Source organism: Sarcophilus harrisii, chromosome 3 (genome assembly GCF_902635505.1).
Source record: "Sarcophilus harrisii chromosome 3, mSarHar1.11, whole genome shotgun sequence".
Lineage (NCBI taxonomy): Eukaryota > Metazoa > Chordata > Mammalia > Dasyuromorphia > Dasyuridae > Sarcophilus > Sarcophilus harrisii.
Genome location: NC_045428.1, coordinates 419355096 through 419378385, shown reverse-complemented (window position 1 = coordinate 419378385; position 23290 = coordinate 419355096). Strand labels below are relative to the sequence as shown.

General features: G+C 34.1%; 1 protein-coding gene across 4 annotated transcripts in view; it reads left to right on the top strand.

The window, feature by feature from the left end:
- Window positions 1-23290, top strand: part of GPD2 (glycerol-3-phosphate dehydrogenase 2) — a 180906-nt gene that overhangs the window by 95348 nt on the left and 62268 nt on the right. For all 4 annotated transcript variants that reach the window (XM_023499218.2, XM_012544744.3, XM_031960649.1 and 1 more), the window contains exons 4-6: window positions 6339-6463; window positions 7736-7833; window positions 9254-9417. In XM_023499218.2, the coding sequence (XP_023354986.1) occupies window positions 6339-6463; window positions 7736-7833; window positions 9254-9417 (387 nt within the window). The remainder of the gene's footprint in view (window positions 1-6338; window positions 6464-7735; window positions 7834-9253; window positions 9418-23290) is intronic.

The window sequence follows — 23290 nt, the reverse complement described above, 5'->3', positions numbered from 1 at the left end:
TTAGGCAATGCCAGTAATATTGCAGGAGGACTCTACATATCAGTACCAGACCTTATTCTTCACCAAAAAAATCAAGTTTTCCATCTGTCTTGTTTTTTCTTCTTTTCTTTTCATATCACTCAAAAAAACTCCCTTTATCACCTCTTCCCTTTATGCTTGTATCAAATGAAGACGTTGCCTTATTTCATACCAAGACAAACCCCTCTAACACATTTCATTCATCAGATGCTCCTACTAAGTGTCCCATTCTCACTAATTTTCTGTCTCTTTCTATCTGCTGGCTGCTTTTCAGCTATCTAAAAATGCACTCATCTCTGTCTCAACTGATATAAACACAAAGCACTCAACTCTGATTTGATTTGATCATCCCCAAGAACTATTTTTCTGCCTGTCTCTATTATTTCCTGACTAACTGAGAAAACATTTCCATTTCCTCTCTTCTCACTTTCTTCTAAACCTTCTGCAATCTGCCTTTGTCATTCACCTGCAACTTGTCCAAGATCATAAGTGGTCTCTTATTTGCCAATTTTTACTGGACTTTTCTCCCTTTTTTTTTCCAACCCTCTTTTTTTTTGGGGGGGGGAGGGAGTAGGCAGTCAGGATTAAATTTTTTAAGTATGGTCAACACAATAGTGTTTGAGGTTTGAAATATAAATCATCTCTGTTTGGCTTTTGACTCTCTACACAGCTTGGCCCCTTTCTATTTTTCTAGTCTTTTAAGTATGTAATTCCTTCTATGTACTCTTTGGTCCAGAAGTACTATCTTTTTTGCTTTTTTCATACATTTCTCTCCCCCCCCCCCATATACTTTCCTTTCTTTGTCATCTCCCTTGCCTTCCCCCCACCCCCACCCCATTCTTTCAATAGCCTTGTTCTCCTTTTCCTGATTTTTCTGGCCTCCTTAGAAGCTCAGCCCAAATCCTACCTCCTGATGGCTTTTTCCAGTCATTTCTTACTGTTAGTGTCTCATTGAGAATACTTTGTTTACACACTTTCTTTCTCTCTCTCTCTCTCTCTCTCTCTCTCTCTCTCTCTCTCTCTCTCTCTTTCTCTCTCTCTCTCTCTCTCTCTCTCTCTCTCTTTTCTCTCTCTCCCTCCCTCCTCCTTCCTCCCTCCCTCTCTCTCTTTCTTTCTGTGTATTTGCATGCATATACAAATACATATATATGTAAAATATATAATTATTTTATGATGTTTCCTTCTTTAAGTTCCTTGAAAGCAGAGACCATACATTTGCCTTTCTTTTTCTCTGTTATGCTTAGTTTGTTTCCTGGCATATTGTAAACAGTCAATAAATGGTTGTTGAATTACTGGTTTTTTCTGTGTGTGTATTTGTTGCCTCTCTCATCAAATATAATCTCTTTAGGAGTAGGAGATGTTTCATTCTTTGTACTTGCATCACTAGCACCTAGCCCAGTGTCCTAATAAATATTTGTTAATTGGATAAAAGTGTTTTCCTTACTTTTAGAAAGTGACCAAGGTAAATTGAGTAATTCCAGCCCTAAAGAGAGTTGGAGTATAAGGGACCAGGGATCTCCAAAGCTCCAAATATTTGTATTTAAAAACAGTCTTCTGAGCCAACTTGATCAGGTTTTATGCAGCAACTTGCATCTATGGCAAATGTATATCCTGTTCTTTCAAGCAAAATTCCAAAAAGAAATTTAACACTTACTATTTAAGGAAAGTCAGTTAGTGACACACCACAAGGAAGACTGAAATGGAATTTGGGAACAAAATATTAGATGGCAGTCATTGAACATCTAGTGGTTACAGTTTTTACAAAATAGTTTTAACATCCTGAGTTGCTTCCTCATAGGAAATGGATGGCACTTTATAACGTAAAATACTTAATTAGTGTTAACATCCTGATGCTGCTTGCTCATAGAAAATGAATGACACTTTGTAGCATAAAATACTTATTTTTTTATACACCTTATCCTTGTCTATCTTTTTTTAAAAGTTTTAGTTCCTACTGCCAAATTTTGATGCCACCTTTTAAAAAAATTCTTTTTTAAGAATCAGTTGGGTTTAAGCAATAATATTTATTAGAGAAAAGAATTTTAATTCAAGTAATTAAGTTTAAATAAAAGATTTATCTTACCTAATTGGGTAGTACTTCCTACACTATTCTAGTGTAACTTCACCATATATATTTTGACCCCTAATACTTTCTGGTGTGAGAGGGCATGTCCTCCAAAACAGAATACTCACTTTTGCAGAATACCACTCCAGTTTTTCCTAAGCTTGACATTGCTGCCTTGGGAGCTGCCATTAAACTGATTCTATCTATCCCCCTTATAATTATAAATTCATGGTCTGATTCATGAATCTTATAAGAATTTTTGTGATTTACCCACATTTCTGCGTAATTAACTAAACAGATATATCCCCTACTACTGCCACCAGCGATGAGTGGATAAAAAGTTTATTGTATCTTAAGTCCTTGCTATGGACCAGATGCTAAGGAGAACAACAACAACAAAAAAAAAGTGAAATTGTTTCTAATTTTAGGGAACTTATGTTCTAAAAGGGATAAACAGTACACAGATAAAGAAATATCAAATAACCTCAGGAATGTGGGGAGGAGAGTACTATCAGGAAGGAGGACCGCATGTAAGAGATGGCGTTGAGCAGAGAATGAAGGCATTACAAAATACAGGTATTTTTGTAATTTGTAATACAGATGTTACAAAAGGCAGAGGTGAGGAGAGACTATTTCAAGCATGAGGGGCAGCTTATATCCAGGCATGGAAGCCAAGGATAGACTGTCCTGCACTTCAAGCAGTTATCAGGTCAGTTTGGCTAGAACTGAGATTGTGTGAGAAGAAGTAATATGTAATCAATCTTGAAAAATAGGGTGGAGCCAGATTGGAAGAACTTTAAAGGCTAGAGAGGACTTTGGATTTTGTCCTGAAGACAATAGGGAGCCACTGAAGTGTGTTGAATTATGGATTGATGCTGGTTAAATTTGTGCTTTAGGAATACCAGGGGTATCAGCAGCATTGAGGACAGACTGAGGCCAGTTAGGTAATCCAGACAAGGGATGATGAGGGCCCAAGCCAGCGATGGTCCCTAGTAAGCAGAGAGAAGGGGAGATGTGGACTGGCAACATTTTTGGATAAGGCAGGGGTGCTGAGTGACAGTGAAGCAACAAGAATGACCCTAAAATTGTAAATTTGGCATCTGGATGGACTGGCAGTGCTCTCAACAGAGGAGAAAGTAAGGAAGTGGGTGGGTTTTGAGTGAAAAGATAATGAATTCTATTTTATACATGTTGAGATTGAGATACCTATGGAATATCAAGATGTGCACTCAGGTATTTCCAGTCAAACATCAAAGACAATAATCTTAACCCTATTTATCCCCTAAAGCCATTAAAGAAAAATCCTTTCAAGGGGACCTAGGTGGCCCAGTGGCTGGAGAGCTGGACCTAGATGCAGGAAGATGTGAGTTCAAATGAGGACACCCTAGCCAAGTTTTAACCTTTCCCATCATCAGAATCTTCAGCTGTCAAAAGAAAAGGGGGTAGCAATAGGATTGGGTTGTTGTGTAAAATACTTTACACAATGCCTGACACATAATAGATCATTGTTTCTTTTTTTTCTCCTTTCCCTCCCATTCTTTATATTGTCCAGTTGAAATTAAACCCTACAAAGGCAGAAAGCAAGTATTCACATCTTTTGGTATCATCAACACTTAACTGGACTCTTAATTGTTTATATTTCCCTAAGGCTTGATGGATTAAGAAGCTAGGATAGGTCAGGGGATATGGTAAGAAATGTTTTAAGTATTTATTACCTTATTTTGAATGAATCATGTTTGGATCCTGTAGATTGATTCCAGGGTATGGAATTAAACAAGTTGAGGTAAACAAATCTGTAATGAACTGTTTATTATGATACACAAACATTTGTGCTCTCTCTCTCATTTTTGGATATATTCTGGATTGTGATGACTTCTTTGCTAAATGCAAGTTTTTGAAAGGGTTATATTTTTTCTTATTTTTTTTTAAACAGTTATTATTTCCTAGTAACCATCTTCTTCAGGCCCATTCTCTCTCTATTCCCTCAGTTAAGGCAAAAACCTTAGTGTATCAATTTAATCACATGAGACTCATTCTATACCTATTAGTACATGTTTTCTTTATCAGTCATCTGGAATCAAAACTAATAATTTTTTGAGTGTTGTTTTATTTCATGTTGTTATGGTCATTGTATATATTGTTCTCTTGGTTTTTCTTAGCTTCCCCATGTACCAGTTTACACAAGTCTTCCCAATTTTAAATGAATTGTTCCTTATTATTATTATTATTATTATTATTATTTTTGCTGAGGCAATTGGGGTTAAGTGACTTGTCCAGGGTCACACAACTAAGAAGTGTTAAGTGTCTGAGACCAGATTTAAACTGAGATCCTCCTGACTTGGTAGAGCTGGTGCTCTACCCACTGTGCCACTTAGCTGCTCCCCTAATTATTTCTTACAGAATAATTGTATTTATTACATTAATGTGAGAAGTGTGGTGAAGTAGTGAGAGAGTTAGTCCCAGTAATACTTGGATTCAAGTCTTATCTCTAATATTTTGCGGTTTATCCTGTGATTGCTTAGTCTTTTAATTCCCCTTGGCAATTCTGAGTTGTAGAGAAGATAATGCCCATATTGTTGAAAGAAGTTTCCTTACCTCAAATTTTCCTGTACTGTACTAATAAAATTATAGATTCATTCCCTAATATGTTCATATACCACAATTTTGTTTAGCTTTTTTCTTTTGCCTACTATAATAAGTTATGTCTTTCCCCCCTGTGAATGGTTGTATTTTCCCATATCTTCTGTGACTAAACTTAAGAAAACATAACTGTAGAACAAATAGTTCTGAAGCATGATATCCAATTCAATCTTCAACATAATTATTTGTAGAGACAAAAATGAATTTCTTATTATTTTCGTAATACTTTATTAGCCAGAAGATTAGCAGTACCTGCTCTTAAATCCAAGTTGACTATCCTTCTTTTCCTCCATAGTTTCCAAAAACATTGGCTTTTTGAGTCAAGGAAATTGCCCTATTTTTATAATGACATTTAAACTGCTTGTTTTAAAAGTGGCCTTTTGGCATTAACTACAATAAGTGATTTGAATATGGGCTTAAATTATATGAGTATTGGGCTGTGAAGCATTCTAGTTATTCTTAGAATAATTGGATTCTGTCATATTGAATCCTTCATGTGTCTTCCAAAGAATATCTAGGTCTTATATCCTAGAATGTGTTGTTCAATTTGTGTGGGACTTAGACCCTTGGCTTATGTCTCTGGGACTCTGGGCGTTGAAATGGGGGTGAACCCAGCCCAGGTCTGGATAGGTAGGAGGGGACATCTTTTCTCAGGCTTCAGAAACTGTTTGTTCTCATTTATAACATGTCAGAAAAGTTTTTGGTGCCTAAGTAAAGAGAGATTGGAGGGAAGAAGTGAGTCAAAATTGGCGTGGTGTCTTGCTTAACCTTATATTTTTTTATTATAGCTTTTTATATACAAAACATACGCATGACCCTTTTCAACACTGACCCTTGCAAAAACTTCTGTTTCAACTTTTCCCCTCCATGATGGCAGGTCATCCCATACATGCTAAATGTGGCTTGACCTTATTTTACCTTATTTTTTTTTCATGTTACTCATGCTCACATGTTCATAATCTATTAAGTTTCATCTAGTTGTACATTTTCAAATATTTCATCTTTCCATGTTTACACATTGTCTGGTTAGAATTCCAAGGTTTTGGAGAGATCCAGGTTGAAAATTGGCCTTTATCAGACTATAAAAGGATCTGTGACAAAAAAAGTTAACCTTTGAGTTAAAAGGAATTTTAGAGATCATCTGGTATAAATCTCCCATTTTACAAATAAGAAAATGGGGTCCCAGAGTCTCCTTTGATTATAAATCCAAAGACTCGCCCTGACTAAATTGGAGCCCTTGCATCTAATTTGGACTAAGGGTGTAGATCGAGCATATTAGAGGGCACATACACCTAAATATTTGGGAAACAGACTGACTGAGATTTTGCTCCTTTAAAAGTACCCGGCTATTGTGACTGTAACTGTGCGGTGGTATTTTCTAACTGTGATCCACCTAATGTATAATGTGCTTCTAGTCTGGTTTGACTTTTCCCCCCTAGGAAGAGGCTAAAATCTCTTCATTATAATATAGACAGTGTAGTGCATTTTGAATACAAATTTATCCATGTTCAGAGTAATTTTTCTTGTGATTGTCTCTACCCTGGAGAAGTGCCTTTAATGAATTACATACAAATTGTGTAATTTAAGAAGTTAATTTGGTTTTCTGGTTACACAGGACTAAGAACAGCCCTTGTAGAAAGAGATGATTTCTCATCAGGGACCAGCAGCCGAAGCACTAAGCTGATCCATGGTGGGGTGAGATATCTTCAGAAGGCCATAGTGAACCTGGATTATGAGCAGGTAATTGTGTATGCTAGTTGTTAAACAAAAATTGCTACTATGCTGTTTTCCCCTCTCCAATTAAATCAGGCTTTTAAATGGCGTTTAATGTTTTCTCCTGTTGGAAATATCAGTTTAATGTGTTCTGCAGGAGTATTTTTCAGGAGAGGCGTGACAGTTTTTTTTTTTTTTTTTTACTATAGTGTTTAGAGGCAGCCTAGTGAATAGAGAGTCCTGACTTCAGAATCAGGAAGCCTTGGGTTAGAGTCCTGCCTCAGACATATATTGGATATGTGATGCTGGAAAAGTAATTTAGTTTTTTATGTACCCAGTCAACTACCTCAGACTGAGATGTGGATGCGTTAAGTGACATATCTGCATTGGGGTGCTTTCCTCACCAGGAGTTCCTTGTATCAGTGAGAACATCATTTGAGTGCAGAAAAACAAAATGCTTTTCCCACAACCCATTTATGGGTAATCTGAGGCCATCCCAAGTGACAGATTTGCTGAAACATCTTTGAACCTGGTGTCTGTGAGCTTACCCCACCACCCCCAAGTCCCCTCAGGGCTTTTTGTATGCCATTGTTTTAATTCAGGGGTAGTCTCTGGCTCCTTTCTCTCCTACAGCTGTCACCATCTGGTCATGTTATCAGTGGCAAATTCTTAAGCAGAAGGAAGATTTGAAGCTTATTTTCCACACTATAATTCTGCCTTGTGTCCAATCTTCTTAGGTTAGAAGGAGACAGTGACATTTTCTAGAAAATAAAAATTCAACAGAATTTTCCAACTCTGATTTTTGCACATTGAAGACTTTAATAACAACTTGACTTAGGCAGTTCTGCACCTGCCCTTGCATGCCCCTCTTTGGAATACTCTGGGTATCTCTGATTTACATTGGTGGGGGTGGTTTGTGCAAGGGAAAAAAATCTAAGGGTACCTACCAGTGAGTAATCTATCATCCCTTGCAGGGACAAATGTTTTATGGAGCTGGGGCAACAATAGAGGGAATACAAGATAAATGGTTTGTATAATCATGTAGCTCAAGTCGGGGAAATATCTTACATCTGGGAACCCCAATGGCATGTTTTCCCCCTATGCAAATACAGTAAAGGTTTCTAAAAATCCTTGAAGTTGACAGCATGATGTATTATTGGAAATATGATTAAGATATTTCCTGGCTCAGAGGTAGAGAGGGTTGCGTGTGTATCAATCAGTTGGCAGGACAATTTTCCCCCTTTGGAAAACACCATAATCTGTTACTGCCAAGCTAATTTTCCATATTTTGCTTTTTAGTACAGGATGGTGAAAGATGCACTTCATGAGCGTGCCAACCTGCTCGAGATTGCTCCCCATTTATCTCATGCATTACCTATAATGCTTCCAATTTACAAGTAAGCTTGTTGAGATCCCCTGTGATCTGTCTGCTTGGCTGGAGTTAGCATGACATTGTCTTAGCAGGAATATTCCTACAGTGGGCTTTCCTTAATAATTATAATTGGTGCTTATCTATCTTTTAAAAATATTTTCCCTTGCCTTATTTTAAAAGTATGATTTTTCCCCAGTGATTTTTCTTTTGACACAATTTCGTTTTAAAGGTCTGATTTTTGAAGGAGGTGACAGTCACCCTCTGCATTTACAATCCAGAGCTTACTCTAGTTTCCTTAGGCATACTGATAAGCTAAATTTACATGTGGGAAAACCAAAGGTGTTAAAACCAAGAAAACACCCGCTTTTGAAAAATTTGACCAGAGATGCCTTGGAAAGTTCACATTGACAAAAAAGCTTTTGACCAACTTTAGTTAGAAATGAATAATCTTTTTAAGCTGAAACTTGAATTTGTAGGTATTTGCCCCTATCTATATTGACACATATTTATACCTAAGTAAAAATTAATTGTATTGATTTTGTTTGTAATGGGAGAATGACATTATATTTGAGGATTTGTAACTTAATCTGGTGATTTACAAAACATCTTTATGTCTTTTGGAGGAATGATATACCCACGAATTCCAAATTATTAAAGGTTTTATTTGATAGTCATTCTCAGTTCTTTTAAAGAAAAATGAACTTTATTTCTGTCTTATATAGGGGCCAACGTGGCTACTACTTAGAACTTTCATAGTGTAAAAGGATAAACTTTGGTCTTGATATTCACATTAAGTATTTTATAAATTTTTCATGCAATGGACTCATTGTTTTCATTAACTACATTTGGTAATCATTTTACTGTATTGATGAAAGTATATTATGTTCAGCATATACTGAAAAAGCTTTGTGCTTTTTTAATCAAAACTGGCCTTTCTTTAGATGTTGTCCTGAGAATAAATACATTTTGATTCATCTTCTTAAGTATAGAATTTAGAAAATGCTAATTTGACCAAATTTCAAAATTTAAAATGATGGTTATTGCACAAATATAAATTTTAATAGCCTAGAGCCATTGATGAGACCTTCTTGGATTAGAGCTATCAATTATCTAAAAAAGTGGGTTATGTGTTACTCAATGATTGTCAAGGGGCATGAACCTAGATTCTATAATTCTTTGTCTTGCTTTTGTCACCAATTTCTTGATTGCCTTAGAACATTCATTGAAATTTTCACCCATCTGTTTTACTAATGTAATTATCTAGGTTAATGTCAGATGTTATTTCTTAAATGTTCACATTTAATACCTTTTGCATCATGTTAGTACAGTTGTGCTTAATTGTAATGAAATACTAAAATTATAATGATCACATGTCATCTTTTTGCTATTATATTTAGTTTTTCTAAGCATCATCTCCTTTCCCCACCTGCATTTTTCTTCTATAGGTGGTGGCAGTTACCTTACTACTGGATAGGAATAAAGCTGTATGACCTGGTTGCAGGAGCAAATTGCCTGAAAAGCAGTTACGTCCTTAGTAAATCAAGAGCACTTGAACATTTTCCAATGCTGCAGAAGGACAAGCTGGTTGGAGCTATTGTCTATTATGATGGTATGTTTTTCTTTTTGTAAAAAAGCAATTATACTCTTCTTCAGTTTCATGACTTTTATTGAATGTTTTAATGACTTTCATTAGTTAAATGTGTATAATTAGAAGAATAAGATCCACTTGATAAATAACTTTTTAGAGTTCTATAAGATGATTATTTAAGTTATTCAGTTTAAGCATGGGTCTTCCTTTTGGACAAGCAGAAGAAAAAAAATGGTAATGTATCATAATAATGGGTCAGCAGCTTGTGGGTTCTGTTCTGTTTGGAGGAGAGCATCCCATCTAATCTCATAGAGCTAGTCAGTGATACAGGATAGGCTTGAAATGAGCTTAATTCATATACAAAATTCTACTGTTATGGAATTCAGGTAGCTAGATTTCTATCTAGTTGACTCATTGGAGACTTCTGCTCTTTCTACAGAAAATTAAAATTCTAAAGTGATTCTTATACAAATTGCCTCATGCTTTAAATGGTGTAGTTTTAATGAATCCTGTTCTTTCATGGGCCACTCTTTCTGTGTTATAGCACTTATTAAACTGTGATTATTAGTTGAAACTTGATTTATATGTGAAAAATAACATTTGCATGCTTTGCTGTCCATAGACACTTCCTCCAATGTCCTCTTACATTTTTTCTCCTGCCCTCAAGACACACACATACACACACACACACACATATACACACATAAACATATATATATACACGCATACACATAAATATATATATATATATATACACATATATGTGTCTGTGTTTGTGTCATGAGAATTTTATAGTCTTTGTGCTTTATTTAGCAACAACAAAAATTTTCTCTAGATCTCTGTGAAGGATTCCTTATAGTGTTCCTGCTTTTAAAATCATTTCTTTTATATTTTCCTTCTTTCTGAAATTTTACTTCCCATCTCATGGTTGGTTTGGTCCATTTTCCATCATCACCTCTTCATGGATTTGGGCCCCACCCTATGCCATTTAATTTGCTGTGTCTTTGACAGAGATGACTTGCCTTATGAATATATTATAATGTTGTAAGCAGCCATAGATCTGTTATGTTTCCAGATGAAACCTCTATTTTCAAGGGGTTATAAACTCAGAGAAAAATGCCCTCTGGGTTGAAACTAGACATATGTGTACTTTGTCCAGGACACAATTTTTGCGCATAATATTTAAACAATGAAGCTACATAGGTAGATGTTTGATTTTATGAAAGCAGAATTTTTTCTATTTTATTTGCTTTTTGAAAAAAAATACTGTTTTATTTTTTAAGTGAAATTTTATATTGTGTCTGTAATGTTGACTATATATTTTAATCGAAAGAAATCTATATAAAATAAGATACTTAGTGTATTTCTGGATGGAAAGTACAGTGGTTTCTGAATGATGCATAAAGTGTTTGGAGGAAGGTTGTGGTATGTAGTAGCCCAGAGGAATTTTCACTTGCATGGATATAACTGCTTGTTCGTAATGATAAATGATTTTTTAAAATCACAGAGTTCTATGGCAGCCAGAACATCTTAGATTGTGTTCAATATTCAGTGAAGTAGTATTCCTGTAGTACAGTTTCTTGTATTTAGAAGTGTCACATCCAATTTTATCTTGTCCTTTTAAGGGGTCACTAAACTATGGAGTGTTCTTAAATCTTCTTTCTACTCCTTCCCTGTGATATGTTCCTGAATTGATTTAAATGCTTTCATTTTTCTATCAAGCCTTCATATTAGGGGAGAGAGAGAGAGAAAGAGAGAGGAGAGAGAAAAGAGATATGGAAGGAGAGAGAGAGAGAGAAAAGAGATATGGAGGGAGAGAGAGAGAGAGAGAGAGAGGAGAGAATAGTATGTGTGAGTGAGAGTGTGTATGTGTCAAGGGTAGTAGGGACCAAACTCAAGAAAATGTCCCCAGCAGAAACAGCATTTACAAAAATCTTAAGAGTCTTATACAAACATTAAAAGCTAGGGAATTCACAGTTTGAGTTGTCTTCCAACATCTAAACACCACAGGGTGTCCACTTAACTACTTTCTTGGTGCCCCCCTGTTGTGCCTACATGTTAAAGGACAACCTGAACTGTGAATTTCCTCTTTCTGCGTCAGACCCTTAATGTTAATTCATTGTAGTTTTTATTGGGTGATTATATAAAATCGGTTCCTTGGTTTGTGAGGAATATGAAGGCATTCTGTAAAGAGCATCCCAGCTATGCTAGCTGGCTTAGAAGCATTTCTTGTTTTTGCCCCTTTTGATTATCTTTAACCCCTCTCCCACATTTCCATCTTAGATGCTTATTCGGTATTTCCATCACATCCAAGGCATTCTTTTTAATGTTATCTTAAATTTAAAAAAGAAATTATTTACAACAGATTTGAATCTTTAGAGCAGTGTTTCTTTTAACTTTTTTATGTAATGGGACCAATTGGATAGTTCAGACAATTTCTCAGAATAACATTTGTTAGCATATTAATGATTAAAAAGTAGTGTGAAATTTCAACGAGATGTTAGCAAAAATAAGTTTAATTATTTTTTTCCCCATTCAAGTTCATGGAATCCCTGAAATCTGCTCATGGACTTTTGGAAGGATTTTCCTGGATCCAGTGCTTTATTTAAATGGCTATTTGAGAGAATGGCACTGTTCCTGATTTTTGTGACATCTTTTGTATTAGTGATGGAGTTTTATAACTGTTGCCTCTTGTGCCTTCTTACATTTAGGAAAAATTGTAACTCTTATGGTTCTCCCTTAAAGCCCTCCACAGACTAGCTATTGCTTAATCTTTTCATACTAAATACTATTCTCCTTCATTCACTTTGTATGCTGAATGAACTGATTTTCATCCTGCATTTTGTTCTTTTGATGTGGCATAGGTTCTCCCCCCCATTCCTGAAAGTAGAGTTTAGCAAAATGTCAAAAATATTAAAAATAATTATTTGTAAGATTTCACACCTAACACTTCCCTCCCCATATTCTTCAAAGATGCCATGTAAGATGCCTTCTCAACCTTCATTTATATTTTGTATTTAGCTTTTTTGTATAAACTTCTGATCCTTTTCCTACCTCCAAAAGAACAGAATTTTTTTTAGGGCATGGACTATTTTACTTTTTCTAAGTTGGCATCCCAGCATAGTATCTGGCATTGTGGTAGGCACTAAATAAATGTGGTCTTTTTAACTTAAAATTTTTATTTTTCCCAGTTATATGTAGAAACAACATTTTTTTTTTTTTTGGTTATACATGTACATTCATTTTTCAAAACATTTTCCTATGAAACATGTTGGGAGAGAAAAATCAGAACAAAAGGAAAAAACCATGAGAGAAAAAAAAAAAAGAAAAAGGAAAAAAAGTGGAAGTAGTATGCACTGATTTACATTCAATCTTGTTCTCTCTCTTCATTTGGCTGACATTTTCTATCTGAAGTTTATTGGAATTGCCTTGGATCACTGAACTGCTGAAAAGAAGCAAGTCTATCACAATTGGTCATTGCTCACTTTTACTGTTGCTGTACACAATATTTTCCTAGTTTTGCTGATTTTGCTCAGCATCAGTCCATGTAAATCTTTCCAGGCCTTTCTAAAATCAACCTGTTCATCATTTTTTTATAGAACATTATATTCCAGGACTTGCATATACCATAATTTATTCAGCCATTCCCCAATTGATGGGAACTATTCATTTTCCAATTTTTTTGCCACTACAACAAAAAATTTGCTACAAACGTTTTTGCAAATGTGGGTCCTTTCCCCTCTTTTATGATTTCTTTGGGATACAAATCTGGTAGTGGCACTGCTGGATCAAAGGGTATGCACAGTTTTCTTAATCACAGCAGTTTAGCAAATGACACTCTCAGTCCTGTTTCAGTAGCAGAGCAGCCCAATGGGTCAGCCTCCAATTTCACTGCAGAAGGCAAATTGCCAACATGGGAAACCAGGCTATTTCCTGGAGAGAGCAAGTAGAGCCACTTCCTGCTTGTGAGCAAGACACCAAACGCAAAGCCTCCCCTGTGTTCATAGCCACAGGTTAGAGCTGTATGAGAAATTTGAGATTCCACCTCCTGTACCCTGGGAGCAGTGCTTAATCTGAAAAGTCACAAAATAGGAAAAAAGAAAAAAAATGAGCAAGAATCAGAAAAGAACCTTAACCATAGAAATTTACTATGGTGATACGGAAGACCAAAACACGAACTCAGAAGAGGACAAATATCCACATGAGAAATCTCGGAGTGATATGAATTGGTTTTCAAGCCCAAAGAAGGCTTTTTAGAAGAAGCCTTGCAGGATTTTAAAAGGCAAATAAGAGAAGTAGAAATAAAATTGGGAAAAGAAACTAGAGATATGCAAGAGAGAGTTAATAACTTGGAAAAGGAAGATCAAAAATTGACCAAAGAAAAGAAAATCACTGAAGAAGTCAATTCTTCAAAAACACAATTGGTCATATGTAAAAAAAATCCACTGAAGAAAAAATCTTGAAAAGTAGAATTTTTGTAGAAATTTTGATTTTAAAACTCAAGGGAAGCATAGAAAAGTAAATAGTGAAAAAAATTCCAATATTATTTAAAGGTTAAACTGTTGAGATGAGAAAATGATACTTAAAACTCTTGAACTGCATCTTTTATTAGGGCAATTAGAAGGGGGCATACATAGACTGAGAGTGTAAGTATAAATTGACTATGATGTGATGAAATCAAAGAAAAAGACATTGAGGGGTAGAAAAAGAATTGTACTGAGAGTTGAGAATAGGGGCTGTAAAAATGGGATAAATTAGATCACATGAAGAAGCACAAAAGACCTAATACAGTAAAGGGGGGAAAGGGAGAAGAATGTGCATTATCTGAAGCCTAATCTCATTAGTTTAGGCTCAAAGAAGGAAGAACAATATTCAGTTGGGTGTAGACATTTTTCTTCCTTGATTAAGGAAGTAGGTAGAGAAAAGGGAAAGAAAGGAGGGACTGGACAGAAGGAAGGGCAGAAAGATCTAGGAGAAAAAGGGATAAGAGAAAAGAGGAAGGGTGATTGAAAGGAGGGCAGGTCTAGGGAGTGTTAGGTTAGAAACAAAACATTCCTAAGGAGGGACAAGGTAGAAAGAAAAGTATATACAGGGGAGAAAACGGAATGGAGGGAAATACATAGCTAATAATCATAACTGTAAATGTGATTGGGATGAAGTCTCTTCTCCCCAACTCCCTCATAAAATGAAATTAAATAGCAGAGTGGATAATTCTACAATATCTTGAAACATATACAAACAGAGCAAAGGTAAAAAAGGCTGGAGTAAAATTTATTGTTTCAGCCAAAGCCAAAAAAAGGCAGGGTTAGCAATTCTGATCCCAAACAAAAAGCAAATGCAAAAAATAAATCTAATTAAAAGAGATAAGGAAGAAAACTATATCTTGTTAAAGGATACCACAGGCAATGAAGTCGTATTGATACTAAATGTATGTGCACCAAATGGTATAATATCCAAAATCTTGAATTTAAGCCAGTTACAGGAAGAAAAAGAGAGCAAATCTATTCTAGTGGGAGATCTCAACCTCTCGCTCTCAAAATTATATAAATCTAGCCACAAAATAAACAAAAAAGAAACTCTAGAAAATTTATTAGAATCTTAGAAAATTTAGATATGATAGTCTTCTGGGAGAAAACTGAATAGGTGTAAAAAGGAATATATCATTTTCTCAGTAGTACATGACCCATACACAAAAGTTGACCATATATTAGGATAGGAAAACTTCACAATCAAATGCAAAAAGAGAAATGGTAAATGCTTCTTTTTTTGATCATGATGCAATAAAAATAACATTAGATAAAGGGTCAGGGAAATCCTAACTAAAAACCAATTGGAAATTAAATTTAATTCTTAAAAATAAGTGGGTCAAACATCAAATCATAGAAACAATAATTTCATCCAAAAGAATGACAATAATGAGATAACATACCAAAACCTATGGGTTACAGCCAAAGCAGTTCTTAGGGGAAATTTTATATTTCTAAATAAAGGGTTATTGTTGAATCAAATTAGTGATTTTGGCTAGACTCGAAATGTCTCACATCTATGGACTTAAAAGCTTATTCATGAGTTGAAAGAAATGTTTTATCAATTTTTATTTTATGTTTCTGAAAACAAAATAAAAATATGGATGCTGTATGGAATGGTCCAAAGAGATTCTAGGTTTGAATCCTGACTCTATTATTGCTCAGGTGAGAGTGGGCAAGTTACTTTAAATTCTCTGGGCATCATGTTTATGTATCTGCAAAATGAAGGATATAGATTGCACAAAATCCCCAAGATTAATTGAGGATTAATCCCAAAATTAATTCTAACTCTTAAGTCTTGGATTCTAGGGAATATTAGTCTAGAATAGTTCTTATGAATAAGATTGTGTTTACAGATATGGTCATTTGGTCTAATGGTGTTTATAAAAGATAAAATAACAAAGTTAGGAGCAGCTAGGTGGTGCAGTGGATAGAGCACCAATCCTGAAGTCAGGAGGACCTGAGTTCAACTATGGTCTCAGACACTTAACACTTTCTAGCTGTGTGACCCTGGGCAAGTCACTAAACCCCAATTGCCTCAGCAAAAAAAAAAAAAGTTAAAAATAAGATATGGACAGTATACTTTAACACCACGTAACATCATTTTGTTCTTAGTTTATTAAATAGATATATGTGTGGTCCTTTATATACAACTTATGCCAACACATTTAGAAATTATATTGATTTTTTTTTTTTAAGGAATCCTTTAATATGTAGGGTAAATGAGATTTAGATAGCTAGATAGTTCAGTGCATAGAGTACTGGGCCTGTAGTTAGGAAGACTCCCAATATCTGAACTGTGGGACTTTAGGCACGACACTTATATTATCTGTTTGCCTTTGTTCCCTCAGCTGTAAAATGAGTACAATAATAACATTGACCTTCCAAGGTGAGGAAAAAAATGATATAAAGGATAAAATGAGATCTTGTTATTATTTAATTTTCAAACCTCAAAGCATTATATAAATGCTACCTACTATTGTTGCTTTTAGGAGTCATGCAAATAATCACCTGATTCATCTGTTTTGTAAATAAGTTTGTTATATATTCACATGTACTTTTGTGTAGTACATTACAAAATGTAGTTGATCAACTGAATGTTCAAGCTTCCTGCTTGTTTTTTGATTGGGCTTTCTCTTATATAATTGCAGGGGAAAAATAACTGTACAAATATTTGAGTTGAGTCAAAATTGTCCTAAGATTTGATAGAAGAGCTTCAAAATATTGCTTCAAATATTTCAGCCTGCAGCTTTCTAGCTGGCCCTACTACTTATAGTGTCACCTCTTTCCTGACCATCTTTTACATAGCTGCCAAAAATATTTTAAATTAACAGGCGTAACTGTTACTCAGGTTTTTAGTAATATTTTGCCCAGATCTCTTCTTTGGGTACTTATCTTTTTACCTTCTTTTCTTATACCACAATAATTTTTTCCATATGTTTTCCTCCCATGCCCCACATTTGCTTGTATTTTTACTTGAGACCAAGATCTGTGTTATGCATTGATCTTCTTACACAAATGCCTTGTCCAGTAGATTAACTATATAAATTTCACTTCACTGTCCAGAAGTTTTTTGTGCCAGCCTGGAAAATAAAGTACAAATCTTAGCCTGATTAATTAATAAGTAATAATAAATGCTTGTTGATTGATTTTTAACATGGCTTGTCAGACTCTTAATTTTCCACATAAATGATATATATGTAATATTAATGTATAAATATATCAATAAATATATACTTAAATAATAGGTAAACATTTATGTATTATATATTTCAGATTAAGTATACTGCTGGCCCTTCAGTGATCTTCTTTTACCTCTGTCTTCATGCATTAGTAGTAGAACTCTGGTTATTCCCCAAGGTATTACTAAAATGTATGCTTCTTTGTTTCGTGACATATCCATCCTTCCTTCAAAGACAAATTTAGTGCTCACTCTTTTCATGACTCCAAGCCAACTAAAAGTCACTTCTTATCCTTCACATTTTTCTAAAAGAGTTTGTTTAGATCTTCTTTGTCTTTATCACACCTACCTTGTATTATATTTGTAGTTGTATACTATATGGACCTTCCTATAAAAATAGGAAGGAGGGTATATACCATAGATACCATATATGGTATATACTATATATATCTCATAATAGACTGTAAGTATAGGGGACAGATCCTTTTGTTTTCTTTCTTGATCCCAGCTCCTCAGTGCTTAGTCCCTTTCTCAACATCATAAAAGCACTTTGCAACAAAAACATTTTGTATCTCCTTCCTTCTCTTCCCTCTACATTATATTACAGTCATTTGTGTATATGTTGTATTCACCAAGTAGAATGGAATCTCTTTGAGGGTAGAAACTAATTATTTTGTTTCTGTGTGACTGGCAACTGATAGAATACCTTGCAAATAATAAATATTTAACATATTTAAATGTGAAATTTTAAAATTATCTATGGATTACATATTGATTAATTCAAAGATCTAATTTAATGGTCTTGAACCTTTTAAAATACCCTTTAACTTCTTCTTTGCCTGATATCATTAATTAACTCTATTATGAATCAGGCTTTTTGGTTCATCTAATTATTGTGTACTTGTTTTATCATTTTCCTCCCCAGAGATTTTTATTCTCCAACGGGTATTTAGTGAAAAGTAAATTACTTGCTGGTAATACTTGTTCTGTGAACATATGAGTACAGTACGTCACCCTCACCCACCCGCCTTCTTTCAGTTTAGGAGCAGAAGCATTTATGTGGGTGGTTTTATGTGTTTCCGTTTTTTAATTATGAAGAGCTCGGAGTAAAAGAAGGTGTTTGTCCACTTTCTGTGGGAGGGTGGAGTGAATTGAGAAATAGTTTGTGGATATAAAGTATGATGTGAGCAGGTATTAATAGTAATAATTAAGCCTGCCTAAAACTTTAACATTCTTAAATAAATGGGGTAGCTTTGCCCAGGATTATCACATTAGTAAAGAGGTTTCAGACATGAGGAAGGACTTAGATGCTTATATTTTTCCTTTTACAATCTTTTTTTAAAATATATTTTATATTTCAGGTTCTTGAATTGGTTATTACAATTATACCCTTTTAAAAACAAATAATAATAATAATTCTTTTTTTAAGCATGAAGTTGATTTGAATTATTCTTCTGGAATGTTCCATTTTATATATCATCAGCTGTAGAGAAATTCTTGACCTCTTTATAATAGGAGCCATATGAACTTGGCTTTTTAAAAAAAAAATTGTTTTTAAAATATTTTTATAACTATTGTAATGCAGTTGGTTTCTTTTGCAATTTGCTTAGTAGGGCTCTATAGTTTTCACTATACTTGAAAGGGTTCTATGACACAACAGGGATTTTTAGGAATCCCTGCTTTAGAAGAATGTTAGGAAGATATTTTTATAGGAAGGAAGAAATAGATCCTCAAGGGACAGCAGCATAGGTAAAATCTAATTCTTAAGTTTCAGTATGGTGAACCAAAAGAGTTAGAATGAAGACCCAAGTTTTATTTATGCATTCATTGGTAACATCAATCAAGGAGCATTTGCTAAGTGGCTTTTAAGTGCTTGACATTGTGCCATATTCTGTTATTGCAGATGCCAAAAATGAAATAATAGCATGTCCTTATGGAGCTTATTTTCTTTTGAATAGTTTGGGATATAAGATATCCACAAATAAATGCAGATATATATGCATATTTATGTATATTATATGTATGAAATAAGACAGATGGGGCCAAAATAGTTGTTTGCTGTCTCATTTACTACTAAGCTCATTTAACTTTTCTCTATCTTGGTTTCCTACCTTAAAAATAGATGTGATCAGTTAGCCCTACTCTCACAGTATTGGATGAAGTGAGGGTTCAAAGGATGTAATATTGTAAACCTTAAAGTGTTGTATCAATGTTAGTTACTATGATTGTTAAATACAAAATTATTTCAAGGTGGAGGGGTTTTAAATAAGGAATCAGTCAAAACCTTTTAAGGGTTGTACTAAAGCTAAGCCTTGAAGGGAAGTAGAAGTTATAAATGTAAAAAACATTATACACATGGACTTAGCCTGGAGAACAGGAGATATTGTTTATTTTTCTAAATCAAAAGAATTAAGTTTGAATTGTGTTTTGAAAAGGGGAAGGATCTCCCCACTTTGATTCAGAAATTTCATTTGTTTCCTTATTCCTTTGAATACCTCTTTAAGAATAACTTCCTATTACTGTGTTGACAAAATGGGACATCTTAAAGGTTGGCTTCTTATAAAAGAATTATTTTGAGCAGTTAGGTCCTTGCTGACTTATCCATTGTGTTATATTAGAAGCAGAAACAATATTGATATTTGTGAACCTGAAATCTCATGGTAAGAATATCCAGATCTACTGAGAGTCCATCAACTTTTTGAAATTCAACTTTAAAGTTCAATTTTTTAGGTTAATCTCCAATTATAAAGTAATTTAAATCCCACCTTGATGCAAAGTACAGTATATTCAAAGAAAATTTTGATCATAGATCTGTAATTTCCACTGTTACCTTAAGTAAGATCTTTCTCTTTAAAAGACTGCAATTAATATAAAGACTGATTCAGTCTGACTAAGCAGATTGGTGTTCATGACAGATGATCAAAACTAGTTTTTAATAAATTTAAACAAGTCAGAACATATTTTACATAATGATAATAGCATTTGAGACTCCCAACTTAATTTCTATATCTCTCTATACAGATAAAAATAAGAGCTGTATTGTTGCTTTGTGACGGCCAAAGAAAAAAGCAGTATTTAATTTCTATATTCAGAAAAGAAAAAAAAAATTTAAATGGAATATAAATTGAAGATAGAGACTGTATGTGATGTGCGCATTTATGTTAATGTAATGAGTAGTTCCTAGACTTCAACAAGATATTGTAAAATTTGGTTCTTTGAAGTTTAGTTTCTTGGTTTTAAAACCTATTCTCTCTTTTTCCCCCTCTATTCTCAATGTATATATTTTATTTAACCTCTCTGGGCCTGTTTCTTCATCTTTAAAATGAACATATGATCTTTGTGATTGCTTCCAGTTCTAAATCTATGAACTTTAATACCTAATAGTTAAACAAGAATAAGAAGATCAAGTCATAGCTTCATTCCTCCTATATTCATCATCTTTTTTTTTAATAATTATAACTTTTTATTGACAGAACCCATGCCTGAGTAATTTTTTACAACATTATCCCTTGTACTCACTTCTATTCCTACTTTTCCCCTCCCTCCCTCCCTTCACCCTCTCCCCCACATGGCAAGCAATCCTATACATGTTAAATATGTCACAGTATATCCTAGATACAATATATGTGTGCAGAATTGAGCAGTTCTCTTGTTGCACAGGAAGAATTGGATTCATAAGGTAAAAGTAACCCAGGAAGAAAAACAAAAATGCAAACAGTTTACATTCATTTCCCAGTGTTCTTTCCTTGGGTGTAGCTGCTTCTGTCCATCCTTGGTCAATTGAAACTGAGTTAAATCTTCTCTTTGTCAAAGAAATCCACTTCCATGAGAATATATCCTCATACAGTTGTTGAAGTATATAATGATCTCCTGGTTTTGCTCATTTCACTTAGCATCAGTTCATGTAAGTCTTGGCAATCCTCTCTGTATTCATCCTGCTGGTCATTTCTTACAGAACAATAATATTCCATAACATTCATATACCACAATTTATCCAACCATTCTCCAATTGATGGGCATCCATTCATTTTCCAGTTTTTAGCCACTACAAACAGGGCTGCCACAAACATTTTGGCACATACAGGTCCCTTTCCCTTCTTTAGTATCTCTTTGGGGGATAAGCAGTAGCACTGCTGGATCAAAGGGTATGCACAGTTTGATAACTTTTTGGGCATAATTCCAGATTGCTCTCCAGAATGGTTGGATTCGTTCACAGCTCCACCAACAATGCATCAATGTTCCAGTTTTCCCATATCCCCTCCAACATTAATCATTATTTTCTCCTGTCATCTTAGCCAATTTGACAGGTGTGTAGTGGTATCATAGAGTTGTCTTAATTTTCATTTCTCTGATCAATAGTAATTTGGAACACTTTAATATGAGTGGAAATAGTTTCAATTTTATCATCTGAAAATTGTCTATTCATATCCTTTGACCATTTATTGTTTGGAGAATGGCTTGATTTCTTATAAATTAGAGTCAATTTTCTATATATTTTGGAAATGAGGCCTTTATCAGAACCTTTAACTGTGAAAATGTTTTCCCAGTTTGCTGTTTCCCTTCTAATCTTGTTTGCATTAGTTTTGTTTGTACAAAGGCTTTTTAATTTGATATAATCAAAATTTTCTATTTTGTGATCAATAATGATCTCTAGTTCATCTTTGGTCATAAATTCCTTTCTCCTCCACAAGTCTGAGAGCTAAACTATCCTATGTTCCTCTAATTTATTTATAATCTCGTTCTTTATGCCTAAATCATGGACCCATTTTGATCTTATCTTGGGGTATGGTGTTAAGTGTAGATCCATGCCTAATTTCTGTCATACTAATTTCCAGTTTTCCCAGCAATTTTTGTCAAATAATGAATTCTTATCCCAAAAGTTGGGATCTTTGAAAATCTATTGTCTTTAAAAATTTACTACATAGTTAATATTAAATATACATTTATATATTTATTTTTTTATGTACTAATTATTGAAATATTTGTTTATATATGTATTTAGAGACATAGCATTTACTTACATGTATCCTAGAATTCTAGAATATTAGTGTTTCAAAAGATTTTAGAGATGAACTAGCCCAATTCATTCATTTTGCATTATTAGCATTGTGGTAATGATTTTGGAACTTGTATCTCCATCCTCAGTCTTTCCCTTTAACTTTAGATCTGTACATTTGGTATGGGCTAAGCATTTACAGTTATAATATATGTTCCCTGATAATTCATACTCATCATTTTATCTGATCCATGCTTTTTTCCTTCCTTCTTAAGCCTACCAATTCTTCTCTTCTTAGACATTAAAGCTCCCTCCTTCTCTAGCCCAGCTCAAAAAATCCCCAAATTACTAGATAGCATAGTAAATTGATTGCTAGTTTGCAGTCAGGAAAATCTGGATTGAAATCCCTTTTCTCATACTTACTGGAAGCCATTTATGTTCTATCAACATAAGTTTCGTCATCTGTAAAATAAGGAGGTTGAACCACATTTTCTTTTACCTATGATTTCCTTCCTATCCAGACAGTTACCAAGTTGTCAGATGTCCCGAGACATTTATTATCTGGGAAATTCTAGATAGGTCACTAAGTTTCTGTCTGATTTTGTTTCCTTAGTTGTAAAATGGTTATAACAGTATGTCCTACAATCACTGTTGTGAGGAGCTTAGCACAATGCCTGACATATAGTAAGTTCTTAATAGAAGCTCATTTGTTGGCCTGAAAATAAAATGAGATAATATAAATGAAAGCACTTTGTAAACCTTAAAATGCTATATAAATACTATGTAAAATGATGATGTAGTATTTATTGATCATTTCCTCCTTTTTATTGGCACTATGCTTATTGAAACCCAAATCACTTCTTACCTGAACCATTATCAATTCTTCCTTCTGTTGTCATTCTCTTTCCCCCTTCAATCCATCTTCCATATTGTGGCCAAAGCTATTTTTAAAAAATATACACAATGTTGTATAGTAGGAAAAATCACCAGAGGACCTAGTTTCAAATATGTTCTCTAGGACTTTGGGTAAGGCAATTAGTCACAGCTTATCACATTTGGATAAGAGCACTTAGTAGGTACTTATCTCTTTCGTTGAATCTCAATATTTCATAAAAGTTCATACATGTGCAAACAGAAAATTATCTTGATGAATATAAATTTTTGGTCATATGTGGATTTAAAAAGAAATAC